At 42.1% G+C, this 14980-nt stretch overlaps 1 protein-coding gene across 3 annotated transcripts in view; it reads right to left on the bottom strand.

Moving 5' to 3' along the window:
- Nucleotides 1–14980, bottom strand: part of LOC130212548 (FH1/FH2 domain-containing protein 3-like) — an 84833-nt gene that overhangs the window by 26607 nt on the left and 43246 nt on the right. For all 3 annotated transcript variants that reach the window (XM_056443529.1, XM_056443531.1, XM_056443530.1), the window contains exons 4-5: nucleotides 7943–8010; nucleotides 6696–6801 (exon numbers count right to left, since the gene is read on the bottom strand). In XM_056443529.1, coding sequence (XP_056299504.1) covers nucleotides 6696–6801; nucleotides 7943–8010 — 174 coding nt within the window. The remainder of the gene's footprint in view (nucleotides 1–6695; nucleotides 6802–7942; nucleotides 8011–14980) is intronic.

Raw genomic sequence — 14980 nt, 5'->3', positions numbered from 1 at the left:
CTAGATCTTTGGGAACACATGAAGAGAGGCGCAGCCACTTTACTGGTAGTCAATATTGATCGAGCAAGCGCTTGGAAACTACAGAGAAGTCATTTAATAATTTGTAAATATATAAAATATTTCTTATTGACATAGTAAAAATTGTACATATTTTCTTTCGGTACGGACATTTAACATGACTGCATCGTTGCCTCCAGCTAACTTCTCATTTCAAGCGTGTCTACCATAAAAATACCAGTAAATGCTCATGACAATTATGAACTGAATAAAACATGTACATAGTGTTTTCCAATTGTTATTCAGCTAATCACCCAGACCATTAGAACCAGACTAACTGCCTCCACAAGACCAATTCAGAGCTGACTGCCAGACTTGCATTGAGCTCCATACAGTGAAACAACAGGGGGACGTTTCCATTTTCAGTCCTGAATACATGTCTGCCAGTATTTGACACAATTTACTGAGGGTCCCAAGCCAAAACAAATTCCCTACAGACAAACAAACAAACCTCATGGAACAATAGCATGGAGAAAGGCAGCGGAGCTTGTCCAGTATACGGTTAGCAAGCTCGGCAGGAAACACAGACCAGGACGAGTGCTGGGCATGGCAGTGAGCCGAGTAGACTACAACACTGTAAAGAGAATAAAAGTGTAATAAGTGTAATCGTGTAATATCTCTCCATTTCCTCTGCATTTAACATAGTATAAAGCTGATAGAGTAAGTATAGGTGGGGAAGACTTTGGAGAAAAGCTACTGCATGACATCCACCCACTTGTAGAGTGATCTGAAAGATGAGCTGCGGTAAATTATTACAACTCTTGAGAGAGTTGTGATGTGATTCTCCCTGGTTCTGGTTCTGGTTCTGGCCAGCCACATGCTGAATTCAGTCCCAAAAAACCGTCAGCTCAAAGGAATCAGCTGTAAAACCCACTAGAGCCGAGGCTTTCAGTCTATCTGCCTCCGAGCTACATTAATGCCAAAGATTTATTTATTTTCCAAATGATAGTTTTTGTAACTTAGACGATAAGGTCAGAGATAATGCAATAAGAGCTTTAGAAATGAACCAAATCAAACATCCTTATAACATAACTGGCTTGTGTACTAGGCAACTATGTTACAGTAAAACACGCTGCAGCGCCGCGTTGTGATTCCACTGCCAGAGGGTTGGGCTCAGGCTGAAAACCTCTACAGATAAAGGGAGAAGAAAAAGGAGAACGCAGAATATAGGTCAGGCAGGTGGAGTTGAATTGGGTTCAGATGCAAGTTGTGGGGGATCTAAAGGGGGCTCTGGGGGTCAGCGGGGGTCTGCAGGGTATGACACAGAGGAGGGCAGGGCGGGACTAAGCTTAACCAACAACATGACAACAGCATGTGTTTTTTACTTTACTCATCCAAGTGCTATCCTTTGTGTAAAGTATGTGAAAGTGACAGGTGGTGTATGAAGCAGTCCATGGAGTATACAGTGTTTGTTTGTCAGTCAGTTTGAAAGCTGCTGATTTAATTAAATAGAGAGAGGCGGTGCTGGAAAGCGAAGACAGACTGAAATCGTGTGTAGCCCTCATTTCCTAAATTCCTTCTAACCAAATTAAGTCATTTTTGAAATCCCAAAAGAAAGACGTCTCAGACTGAATTATATATAAAAATATATTTGGTTTTCTCTTTAAAAGACATGAAAATATTTATTTTGGTTTGGTTTAGTGGTTAAAAGTGTGCTTTTGCGATGAAGTCAACAAATCAAAAACAGACACACCATTGTCGGCCTGTCAGGTGACCTTTAGATCATAACCTGAACATGAAAACACAAAAGTGAATGAATTAACCTTTAAAAGCACAAGAGCGGTATCATGGAGGAGTGGGTGGAGGTGAGTATTTTTCAGAAAGGGGCAGCAGGAGCAGTGGCTGGCTCTGGGAGTTGCAGGAGATCGGGTCATGCATGTGTTCCCATGGGATCTCATTACCGACCAGGGGTTCAAGTTTCATTTGGTACGACAAGGGCCTTCCCGCTTCCCGCTCCAAACACAGGGCATGAACATATGTGTGTGTCAGCGGTTCCTGTGTTTTCCGTCTCATATGTCCTTTTATCCTAGATCACTGAAACAAGGAAAGGACCTTTAATAACCGGCATACACGCTGCTACGTTTGCACGAAGCCTCTCAACCCAGCCCAGACCGAATGGAAATGTTTATCCTGACGGCGGGCCTCTGTAAAGGTCTCCCCCCTCTAGAACGGATGAGCTATAACACAGCCAGACAACACAAAACACATAGTTTCCAACAAGACCTTCCAACATCACTGTTGGCCCAACTATGCCTGGATTTCCACTTAATGCTCAGAGAAATGGTCAAACCAGCGAGGGAGAATTCAGTTACGCTCTGTTCAATATTTTAAGAAATTGGGTCAGAGTGCAACAAAAACGCATTGATCTTAATTCTAAATCAAGAGAAATAAGATGTCACTCAGGTATGAAATGGTACATTGGAATTTATTTCTTCATGAAAATATCTAAGTAGTAGTGACATTAGCGCTATGACATCACTTCTATCTGAAAGCCAGTTCAACATGTTTTCTATTAATTTGACAAATTATCTGTTGATCATTATAAAGCTAACATAGTTACAAAGATATCAACCTAGTAAACATGTTATAATGGTTGATTATCCCTGCAGCTTCTGTTCTTACTGTAGCGTCGTGCATTGGAGGTCTGATGGTTTGTAGCTTTTCTATCCAACGTCACACCGAGCAGCTGGTCTCACTGAATAAACTCAGTGCTCTACAGAGGAGTGAAAGAGATCATTTAGCAGCTATTGTTTTTGTTTACAGTGACACACTTTAGGTACAAAGACCGCTGCACAGGCGTGTCACTAGATGTTCTCTCTTGCTGATGTAAAATGTAATTCCACCACACAGAGAAACACTATCGAGAAAAACAACAATTTGAACTCAAATGGTCTTGTGGTTCAGGTGCACTTGTAAAAAAAGGCTGCTGTGTGTGACACTAAAGCTGGCCTGTAGTTGGAGCGGTGGTCCAGGTCCCAGGCAGTTTAAGAGGCAATGAAATACTTGACTAGAGCACATCTCCCTTCCCCGAGCAGCTCCCTCTGGAAATAAAGGAGTCAAAGAGCTGTAACTTATGGCATCATAAGTGGCATGTCATTAAAAACAGAGCATCTGAAAATGGTAGCAGGTGAGAGCGAGATACGCAGATAAAAAGAGGGGAATAAAAGACAAGAAAAAATTAAATATGGGCATGATATATTTGATGAAGTTATAGTTTTGGACTTTTCAAGGCAAAACGCCCATTTCTCTGGATGCTATGAATTCACCCATATATAGTGTGTAAGCCGATGTATAGAATATACAATATGAAACAGCATGTGATGTGATTTACAGTATGTCATGTGACTCATGTTTAAGAATGTATTTTCCCCCAAAAGTTAAGGTGTAAAAAAGGTGTAAAAAAACAAAACTGTTTTCCTAATTTGCAACAGATCAAAAACTTAAGGTCAACTTCCAACTTGGTTGAGACTAAGCTGGTGTTTTGTCAACAACAGTGTGCAGACAGTGCAAAGAGAGAAAGTGTTGCTAAACACAGAGCTTACAGTCATGAATGTCAACAGTGAACACTTCAAAGCCAGAAATAATTGCTTCAAATTTGACTGTAATTGGTTTGTCTGCACTCTGCCCTCTCTGCTTCTCCATTTTACAGAAACCAATGAAACAAATGTGTTACTTCTGTTACAGCTCTTCCTGTAAACTAAAAGTGGGACAACGATCCAGGAACAACCTTGTTATTTGTTCTTCCACCATTACTTACTGTGCTGTCAACACTTATGTGTTATGTGTAACAACCTATGTATGTATTTATTTATTTGCTGCTAGCATGGCTGTAAATACATTTTCTTTATTTGTATTTAAATATTTTGACTCAGAAAAAAGGTTGCATACGTTTTTCAAAACCAGGGTTAAAGATTAAGGGGCAGCTTAACATGTATAAATACATAGTAATAGAGAGAAAACATATTTGTACAACCCCGTGAGACCACTGCCGTTTAAGAAACAACATTCAATTAAAGCTTAAAACTTAAATAAAAAAGATGACTTCAACAATTATTTAAAAAAGATTAGAAATGAACGTCAATGTTCCAATGTGGAATTAACATAACCTCAAATGCTTATTTCAAAATGAATAATATCCCTAGTGAGCCCTTCATTACCGTGTTGACCCTTGCATGTTTGCAGCATAATGCAGGAGGACCAGATGGCATAGGCACCTCTGAACAAGTGACCTCACACCTTTCCCCCCCGATGGGGTGATTAAGGCATACAGGCTTTCCCCTGGGCCAAAAACGCACGCCTCCAAGGAGCTTAGTCCAGCCTGGGAGCCCTACGAGCCAGGTGTGAGGGGCCCGCAGAGGGACTGAACACCAGCCATGCACACCCCGAAAATACCCACATCACTGATGGAGCACTGACTGGCCACAGACACCTCCAGGGCTTTGAGGAGAAGGAATAAAAAAGTGAGTAAAAAGAAAAAAGTGAGATGGTGTAGATTGCTGGGAGGAACGACCATTTACAATGACGGCAATGTTCCAGAGACCGGGAACCTGTTCTTGTAAAATGCACACAGACTGGTGTGCACGTGTGACTGGGCTTTCTTCATCTCCAAAAGAACCATATGATTCATTTTAATTCATGAAAGAGAGCGAGACTGTTTTGTCGGGAGGTTTTTAAGAGTGCACCAGACACAGGCTGCATTCCTACTGCTTTTTATTTGTTTTACTGGCCTCAACTTGAAAGACATTACAATAAAAACAAAAAAATCTATGGAGTGATCAATGTTTTCTACCAAAGCCCTCTCTGCATGTGTGAAAATGTCATGCAACTAATAAATTTGCCTCGTGGGAATCCTTATAATATCGCTCCTCTTGGAAGTCCCGAATAGTAAAGCATTTCGGAGCTCTCGTTCCAACACATGCTCGACTTGTGTTCTGCAACACACGGCTCACGAGGGAGCTATCTGCTATCCCACGTTTCCTCACCTGGTCAGGAGAAATTAGGGCAGGAGTTGAAACAGGTTAAACAGGCTTTTGGGAGAATGGTGTTTTAGTTTGAGTCCCTCATGGAGATGCAGCGATACATGAGGGGGAACTGCAGAGTCGGCAGAGATGAAGTGATAAATTAAAACATCAAAGTTTAAAGAGAGTCCCACAGAAACATAGGACACAGATGTTTTTATCAGAATTCTCTGGGACGTAAAGGGAAAAAAGGACAGCACAATAAGGAGGAGTGAAAACATATGAGAAGAGGTCTCATCATTCACAGCACAATGACACGAACAACTCTTACATGTGGTCGAGTCTCCAAACGCATGTCATCTGCATCCTCCTTTTAGCCTTTTAGGCCGTGAGATTTATCTATCCGAGTTAGGGATCAGGCCAAGTTCAGATGAAGCAACAAACATGAAACTTTTTTTTAAATAACAGAAAAGGTCAACTTTGAACAGGTTGGAATATTAGAGAGCGAGCTTTCACGAAGATGCATCATCTGAATGAATAGACATGAGGTGAGATAACATCTGATTGAAATGTGCCCCAATTCATGAGTGACTCCTTTTAACCCTTGTGTTGCCTTCGGGTCATTTTAACCCGATTCAATATTTAACCCTCCTGTCGCCTTCGGGTCAATTTGACCCGATTCAATGTTTAATGTCGGTGTTCTTTCGGGAGTCAACAAACAAACATAAAGTACCTCACACTTAAACTTGGAAAACAATATTAATTCTAATAATTTTCTGGAGATTTTAATAGCTGGGGTCATATTGACCTCAAGGGTAAAATATGTTAGTAAATATAAAGGTAACAGGAGGGTTAAACATTGAATCGGGTCAAATTGACCCGAAGGCGACAGGAGGGTGAAACATTGAATCGGGTCAAATTGACCCGAAGGCAACACAAGGGTTAAATGACCGATTATGAAGAAATAACAACAAGAGGTGTCTAGAGTATGAAATTGTTTAACCCTTTAAAATTTGGATCGACTTGATTGACTAAACGATTTACTGCACATTAAAAAAAAGAATAACTGATGATTTTCTGGCTCAGGTTCCTTGATAGCAGTGCAACACATTTTCATGAAAAGATGAGAGAACATACAAATGAAGGAAAGTAAAATAATAATAAAAGAGGAGGGGAAATTAGTTTTATGATTTGCGATATCCTGCCAGAACTTTTATTAGCCACTTAAGCATGTGTGACCTGCCCCCTCACAGCAGGCTGTTAAATGGTAGTGACCCTGCAGCGAGCGCTGTGAATCCCTTGGTTCTCTCGTCTCCCCCAACAAGCTGGCCCTGCCCCTCCCTGACCTTGACACACACGATCTTTACACTTACCGGCATGGGAAGGATAAATTAACCAGGTGCTAAACTTGGCTGAAATTCCATTATCTGTGGTGCACATTTGAGCTTGTTTATACACTTGAGGTGTGTGAGTGTGAGAAGGTGAATAAGCACAATCATCAATTGACATGCTGTATGTATACACATGTGGTTCTGGATAGGTTTATGGAAAGAAAAATGTGACAGGATTGATTGATAACATCCTCGATTAGCATGTGTTGTACATTGAGGTGTGAGAAAGAGGAACGCATGCAGTAGTTTATTGGTGAAAGGGAATGGTGCAGCTCTGCACATGACGTACCCCTGAGGATGTAATTCTGGTAGTTCTGGTCCGCTTCGGCGCCCACTTTTATCAAACACGTCAGGCCTTCCTCCACCACAAACTCGTGCACCAGGTCCTTGTCATCCTGGAAAGAGGTCAAGGAGGAACACGGGAATATTCAGAGCTATCATCGACTTTAAAAGTTATTTATAACAAACAATTAAATTTGATAGATTTAGTTCCGGCTCCCTCCACAGAACTTCCTTTACTTAAGTCAGTGTATGTACGCAGGTTGCAAATCACTGGCCGAGAGTGATCGAGCATGCAGAGGAACTAGGATCTGGGATGTGTTGTTTAACAGCTCACACAACGCTTTCCAATCACTGAGGAGTTTTACGTGAAAAGAAATAAATCAACCGCCCCAAACGATTCCAGGAACTGTTGATTTATGCTGGTGACCTAATATAAACACATTAGATGTATGTCTTATGCACAAAAGGGACGTATTAGAACAAGTGCTTAAACTTCTTTATTTACATGCAATAATAGCAACTGCGTGTGCAATGAGCAAGTCCTGTTGCCTCGGCATGCCCACTTCATTCCATATTTCGTCTTCCATGACAAAACCACCTGCATCTCTCACACCAGTTGCTGAGTGCAAACTAAGACTCTGTTATGGAAGACTAGAACATGTGCAACGCACTACAGCAACAAAAAGAAGTCGGACTGATTTCAGGCCATGTGGATATTTTATTCCACAACAACAATAACCCATCTACTTCAATGGAATCCCCAGAAAGCCTGAGCACATGAAGTGAGATATTTTAATCTATGCTGGGCCTGCATCAACGTCTGTTGCTCTCTTTTCCATCTAACTGTCGGTTAACCCTCCCCCTCTACGGCCGGCTGCCTGCCAGGCCGGCCCAGCCCAGTGTGTGAAGTATGACCAGACCTGAACACTCCACAGCTGCCACGAAGGCAGACTCTAGGCAACACAACTCTGCCTCAAGAAAACAATGCTGTGTCCAAGTGTGCGTGTGCATGTGTGCACTGATGCGTGTGTGCACGCTAAGTATAGTTATTGCATGTTAACGTGTGTGAACATTCAAAGGCACAACCAAAACCATGGCAGAAGATACTTCACATGCAAATTAACAAAATGCCTCATGATAAACACAAAACACGATGGAATTCACTGGATTTGTGGGCTGGAGATTGTACAAATATATTTCTTAATGATCCAGCACCAATGAAAATGCTTAATATAGTCTAGAATAAATAATTACCTGAAAAATCTGCTTGAGGGAAAAGAGAGCTCTGCGTAGCTCCCGTCCAGTTGAGTTGTAGAGTTTTTCTGTGAGAGAGAAAAGGAAAAGAGTGGAAAAATCAGCTGACAGTCAAATCTTTCTACGATGTAGTCATACAAAAAGCGAATAAATGAAATTGACAAGACATTCAGAAACATTGTAACTTTCCTAAGAAATTGAAGTTCCTGTCGACTGGTCTTTGAGTGTATTACTTGCATCACGCATAATGTTTTCTTATTGAACTACACATTTCTCCTTCAAAATCCCTTCCTCATGTCTGCGTCATGCACAAATCATTGCAAGCACTTATTCCCAATAGCTGAATGTGAAACATGTCCTGCAAGAGGAACAGTGAGAGCAAAAGAACAGTAGGAACAACTCAGAGCACATCTGTGGAGCGTTAGTGAATAGTGGATGTTTCCTGCTGACAAAGCATATCTGAAGCTTACCATAATACAAAGTCAAGGCAGGAAGTTAAGCCAATAGCCACCACAATGGCTAGGAAACAATACACCCATTAATCAGTTATGGAAACACCACAGATCACTAAAGGAGAGGTATGATGGATGACAGATGCTTGTGATCGGGATGAACATTTCCTGCAACTACTTTGACGATCCTTCACCCCGTGTGCAGTCCGCAGAGTCGGCCAGGGAGTGGCAGTGTTGAGCTCCCTCCTGGTCGCTCCCTCATCACTGCTGTGAGAACTCGCTCTGACTCAGCACAACCTGCCTCTTTACTGCTGCAGATAAAGCAGCATGCAGTGCAGGCAAGTACTCTCTCTGACTCTCAGGGATTTGTTTTCATTCACCCACTGCTTATTATCGGGATTTAATGCCCTTCGACAGACACTTTCTTGTCTCAGTCAGCTAAGATCTGACAGGAGATGTGCAAACATGGCATGAACACAGCAAGGCAGTTTCTCACACACACACACACACACACACACACACACACACACACACACACACACACACACACACACACACACACACACACACACACACACACACACACACACACACACACACACACACACACACACACACACACACACACATTCACGCACAGGCGCACACGCACACACTTCATAAATTACTTTGCAATGTGTCTCTAGTCTGTTTGTTGCAAATGTAATACATCAAAAATTAACAATTTAATAACTCAATTTATCTTAATCATGCTAAATATGAGCCAAACATTTTTGTTCAACAATCCTGTGAGTTAAGACTTGCTGCTATGTTCCAGGACATGTCATCGCAGGGTAAGGTTGTGCACAATAGTGTAACTCTAAACACTTATTACACACATATATTATCGCTGTAATCCACACTACTTCAGACAGACAAGACATTGGAGATGCATCTGTAATGCAGACAGCCTTGTCCTGGGCCATATGTGGTTAAAAGGCTCCCATTTGATGAGGTTCCATATTGCAATCAAACAGTTCCAGCAAAGTTCTTGATCTTTAGGAGATATCTTGTCTCTGATTTATGACTCTAATGGTATTCTTTGAATGTGTTGTGCACTCAGTGCCGTACATGGTTCAGATGTAAAAGGAGCAGATGAATATTGTTCCTAGCCAGCCACTGGCAACATCCACAAGGAATAAGCCATCCAGAGGTATTACGTGGTGAATTGTGTCTTTACATATACCAGAAAGGAACTGTGACCAAGCAAATCTCAGGGATGCCAAGGCAGCATCATCTTACAAAACTCCTCTCAAAACTACCGTGACATTTGCAAAAGTACTTTCTTGTTTATTCACTCCTTTTTTAAACTTCTGATTCTGTTTTATAATCATCATCATTCTGGTAAACACTCTGTAACTCCATCGATAAAAGTAATAAGTGTAATCTTAATAAATAATAATTAATTCATGTAGAAATACCCCCCAAAGCTAAACAAGCACCATGTACATACGTTCTGGGCTTTGATGCAGGAGGATGATTGTATGTGTAAATAGTCAATACACATTCATATATTTAGTCTGAACCTGCATCTGTGGTTGATTCTACATCATGTTTAATTTCTTTACCCTCTCTTATAGGTCAAGGTACGGTCACATCCATTGCCCTCTTCCTCAAGAAGATGACTTGAGTTTAGTTTAAGGATCTCTAAACAGACGAGCTCTCTGATCACTGGAGAGGAACTCTCTCTCTGGGTTACTCATCACCAGACAAATCAAGGTTAATTTGAGGTCCTACTTCAACCCAAGTCTTGAATCAGAGTGCTCTTCCTCTCAAAGGCCTCCCTGCACTTCCTCCTACACATTGAACGTTCATCAGTCAACAGATTAATTCCACCCAGCACTGCTGAACAACCATCGGAGCCCAGATCACAGCACTACAGCAGTGATGCATCAGCAGCCAGTGAGTTTGAATAGAGCCCAGGAGCATGTTCCGTGTGTGTTGTGTGTGTGTGTGTGTGTGTGTGTGTGTTTGTGTGTGACAATCAGCAACAGCATGACAGTGAGCATTCTTCCATGCATAGTTCCACTGCCATTCACCTGAATAAAATGGTCAGAAAGTTATTCCTGCCCTACACTAAATGAAGCCCATCTGCAGAAACCGGCAGTTCCTTCCTGTCCCTGTTCACAGTTCATACAACGATGCACCTCCTGGAGGCCCATCTCTAATGAGAAATAGCTCAGTGGAGATTAGTTCCATACCATTTGGCTCAGAAATGCATCCAAAAGTATGGTCCCTCTGCAGGAAAAGAATCTAGGCACATATTTATTCAGAGGAAATGTTTGTGAACTCTCATAATCTTCATTTACCTGAAGACTATGATACATTTGCCATGTATGTGTTATTGAGCCATGTCAAACCATAGGGCTAGAAGAACAAAGGAAGTTATAATGAATAACATAGTTTGGGCCCTGCAAAACATTCCAGGGATGTGGAGCACTTTAAGGACTGACTTTAAGATTAATGTAAAATATCCTTTATATGTCAAATAATGAGTTCACAAAGAGCCATCGAAACATGTTAATGATTACATACTGCAAAACAAGACATGCTTGTTTTGCAATATAACAAATGTATGAGTGCAGCTGAGGACAAGCAGCCCAAGATCCTGACGGGGAAATGACTCAACAGAGCGTGGGTTTTGTTTTTTTATCTTTATATTAATGTACTATCGGGAGCAGCTGTTTTTTTCCTCTTGAATTGCAATACACAAGTCACGTTTTCTCAGCTGGAATAGCTACAGGGATGTAATGGTCTCGTAATTATAACAATCATAAAGGTAGTAGCGGAATTTCTATAATCATCAGGAATGTGCTCAACTACCCAGAGGAGAGGAACGAAGAGCAAACCTGCCATGGGGCTTTAGACTGGCCAGGTCTTCGCAGATATTTTTGCTCACTGCTGGAAAGACAACTTTTGGAAGCAAATTTGTCAGTGCCAGTACATTCCAGTAAGGATTTTTCACGCAAGTCACATATCATTTTTTATTTAACTTCATGCTAATCTCAACCCAAGATCCTCCCCACAACTCACTGGTGGACAGCTAACAAATTATTTGCAAAACAATTTGCCAATAAAGCCACTAACCGTTCTCATTTTCCATCTGCAGACACTTCTAACATGCTCAGCTATTTGCATGCCTTTGTTTCCAGAAAATGCCATAAAATGTAAAGGATGACTTGAACTGCTCATGCCTCGCACCGCAGGCGGAGCACATCAACCACATCCAAAGCACAGCCAGGAAACCCACAAGGACCCCACTGGGCAGGACAGCCCTGAACACACCGCTGTAAATGTAACTGTGTTTGCTTCAGGAGTGGATCTGTCAGACCAGAAGCTGGAGGGGGGGGATCCATAGCATCATATTGGTGATTGTCTATAAAATGCTCTATAAAATGCTGTAAAAAATGCGAAATCAAATCAAAAACGTTCATGGAGGATGCAGAAATACTAAGGTTTAAAAGAAAACAGAACAGTATAATATCATGATTCTGCTAACAAGCTGGGAGGAAACACTCACCCACTTACCCGACCCCTACTATCGAGCTAGAAAACTAGCATGAGTAAAAACACTGAGAGTTTGTTTGTAAACAATGGTACGGTATCTCAACATTTGATCTGTTTCATGCCAAAGCTTTGTTTTGGTAATGATACTACCGATAACCCCCTGTCCTCTCACCCTGTCACTATCTCAAGCCTGGTTGGAGTTCAGCTCTGAGTAGAATTGGGAGTGATGATAATTTACTTTCCCACCTGGATAAAACAGGTGCATTCTGGGTTGGATGTGTTTGTGTGTAACTTTGCCGAAGTAAAGGGTGAGTAAAGGGTCAGGGTGCGCAGCAAAGCTCTGGTCAGGTCAAAGCTGAACCGTGGACCTCCGTCCCGGCCAGCGCCTTGCCCATGTCTGCATTTAGCCCTCTCTAAAAGAGCACGTTCCACTGGTCAGTAAAGGCCAAAGACTCTGTGAGAGGTGACGGCGGTCAGACTGAGCTCAGAAAAACTACAGACCAGAGTCTCGTGTGTGCCAGCACCGCCACATCACTGCCTACCATGTGTAAGGATACAGAGACCCGGCTGACCCATTTTTGTCCCCTGGTATTTTCATAAGAAGCCTTTGCGTTGACAGTATGCGTAATGGCCATCTGCAGTCACGGAACAGCAGCACACAACATCAACAGAACCTCCTTCTCATTTTTTTCTCTTTCACTTTTCTCACTTTGTTAGGGGACAACCCGCTGTTCCAACTTTTATGAAGAGAAAACACAAGTAATTAGGGTGGAAGGCCTCCCAACATGTGCATCGGCTTGTACCATGCTACCTGGTGGATTGGGGTTTCTTTTGCTCTTTTTATCCCTGAACAAAAACACAAGGTGAATGATGGGTCAATAAAAGCAGATTATAGTTCTCAGGTGGAAAGCATTAAGCGGGAATGCAGGTAGGAATAGGATTACTTTCGTGTTTGGGTTTTGAGTGCAATCCAAAATTGGATCAGGACAATTATATGGACAATGTGTGTGGGTGTACATGAACATGCAGCACACGCTCTCACAGGCAGTTTGCAAAGCGCGCTGAGGAATTAAGACATTAATTAACTTGTTCCTGTGTCTTGGAGTTTATCCAAATGCCTTGGAAGTTTCGATGGGAGACATATGGAAATGATGGTTTCGATTAGAGAAAACTGAATCGGGCCACACACACTACAGAAGCCTTGATCATTGGGACCAGGCCTCACAGGAAGGCCTGGATTGACCCAAAGGGCGTGAAGGTCTCTGAGCGGACACACAGCTAAGGCATGGGACAAGATCAAAATCATCCAAATAAATAATACATCTTGGCTGTCTATCTTAATGTGTTGAGGAGGAAAAAAGTTAAGATACAGCACAGGACAGTAAACATTTGAATGTACTCTCCTTTTATGTGTTTTGCTATTATCGATATAGATCATTTCTATATAAGACACACAACATATGTATGAGCACACGTCCTTTCAACTTTGCTAATGTCAGCGTTAGGAACACGCAAATAAACTAAGCTAATTTATTGTGATTTGATTTCCATCACGGATGTTGTCCCTGGACTTCCTTTGCACATCATCTGCAGAGCCCGGTGTCTAAAATCTCACGGGAGCAGTGAAGAGATCACGTTTCTGGGCTGCGACACTCTAACCTGGCAGAGACTTTTGATGCCGAGGCATACCACAGTTGAGTTCCAATAAACACTAAACCTGGTCGGCAGAGCTCAACGCCACTCATTGACCCTCCATTTAAAATGGGAAATTGGATTGTTATGTTTATTTATGCGTTTACGTCAGACTTTCAGTGAAGGTTTATGATTTTGTCAGTCACAATGATTATTCTGGAAGGCAGCAGCGGCATTTGTCTTTTAACTTGGAGTCTTTAGGTCGGAGCAGCATCCTACTGTTCAGCCTCATATATATTTTCATTATTGGTTGAACATGTTTCTGCAGAGCACTTAAAGGGCATTGCAGGCTAATTATCTCCTGGTAAGTCTCTTCAATAAAATGTACACTAACCAGCCGTCAAGATTTTATCTGACACTGTCGAAGAGGAACAGTCGTGGAAAGTGAGAGTGGAATCTGCAGAATTCCAGATGAGGAGAGAGACATGACAGCAAGGCCAATGTGAGGACAGACAAATCTTTCATGAGTGCCTGCCTGTCTAATGAGTCATTCCTTAGCTACCAGGTGGGTTGACCCTCACTACACCCCCCACCCCTTCCCACCAAGTAAATACCCACCTTTCTTCTCTTGCTTTTTCTGTAGCCCACTGCGTCCCTTCCACCTCTTCGGCAGGGTTTCCCCACACTGGCCACCACTGACAGAGGTAGTGGAGCGCAGAGACGGTAAAGACATGAACTCATTCAGCAGACCAGACAAAAGCCTAACACAGATATAAACTAGGGGATCGACAATTGAAGTGGATCTGGTTGTTACAGCTGTAACACAGTCAAAACACAAGTCACCATGAAGTGAGAGCAGTTGCTGGTCATTATTTATGTGACTGCAGGTGAATGCTCCTCTAATAATCTCTGTCTATAAATTGGAGGAGGTTGCGTTGAGGCCTTTCCCCATGTGTTGCTTGGCAGCGGCCTCAGCCAGACAGCTTTGTTTATTGCGGTAAAAAACTGCCATAGATGTAGGACCAGATGCTTGAAGAGTTGGATTTTATATCCCATTTGATATATTCACGTGTGTGCATGTATATTTTTGGGGGATTTAAAAATCTTTTTATTAGTAAAAGACAGATCCACAAAGCCAATTTCTAAAACATTTCACTTCATATACTGCCATTAATTGAGATTGTTTCTTTTTTTATTAAACACGAAAGTAGTGTTGGAAAATATTCTCAACGATGACCTCAGTGGCTCTCGCGTAGCCCACTTCATCCCCCTCTTACTCCCCTTGGCTTGCTTTCTGCCTCTGACTCCTATTCTTAACAACCTGACACGTGCAAATGCACCGGTGAAAACTCTGTGCAACAAACACAGTTGTGCTGAGACCACATCTATTTCAGATTCTGCTCTTGGA

Source organism: Pseudoliparis swirei, chromosome 22 (genome assembly GCF_029220125.1).
Source record: "Pseudoliparis swirei isolate HS2019 ecotype Mariana Trench chromosome 22, NWPU_hadal_v1, whole genome shotgun sequence".
Classification (NCBI taxonomy): Eukaryota; Metazoa; Chordata; class Actinopteri; order Perciformes; family Liparidae; genus Pseudoliparis; species Pseudoliparis swirei.
This window is presented reverse-complemented; position numbering and strand designations above follow the sequence as displayed.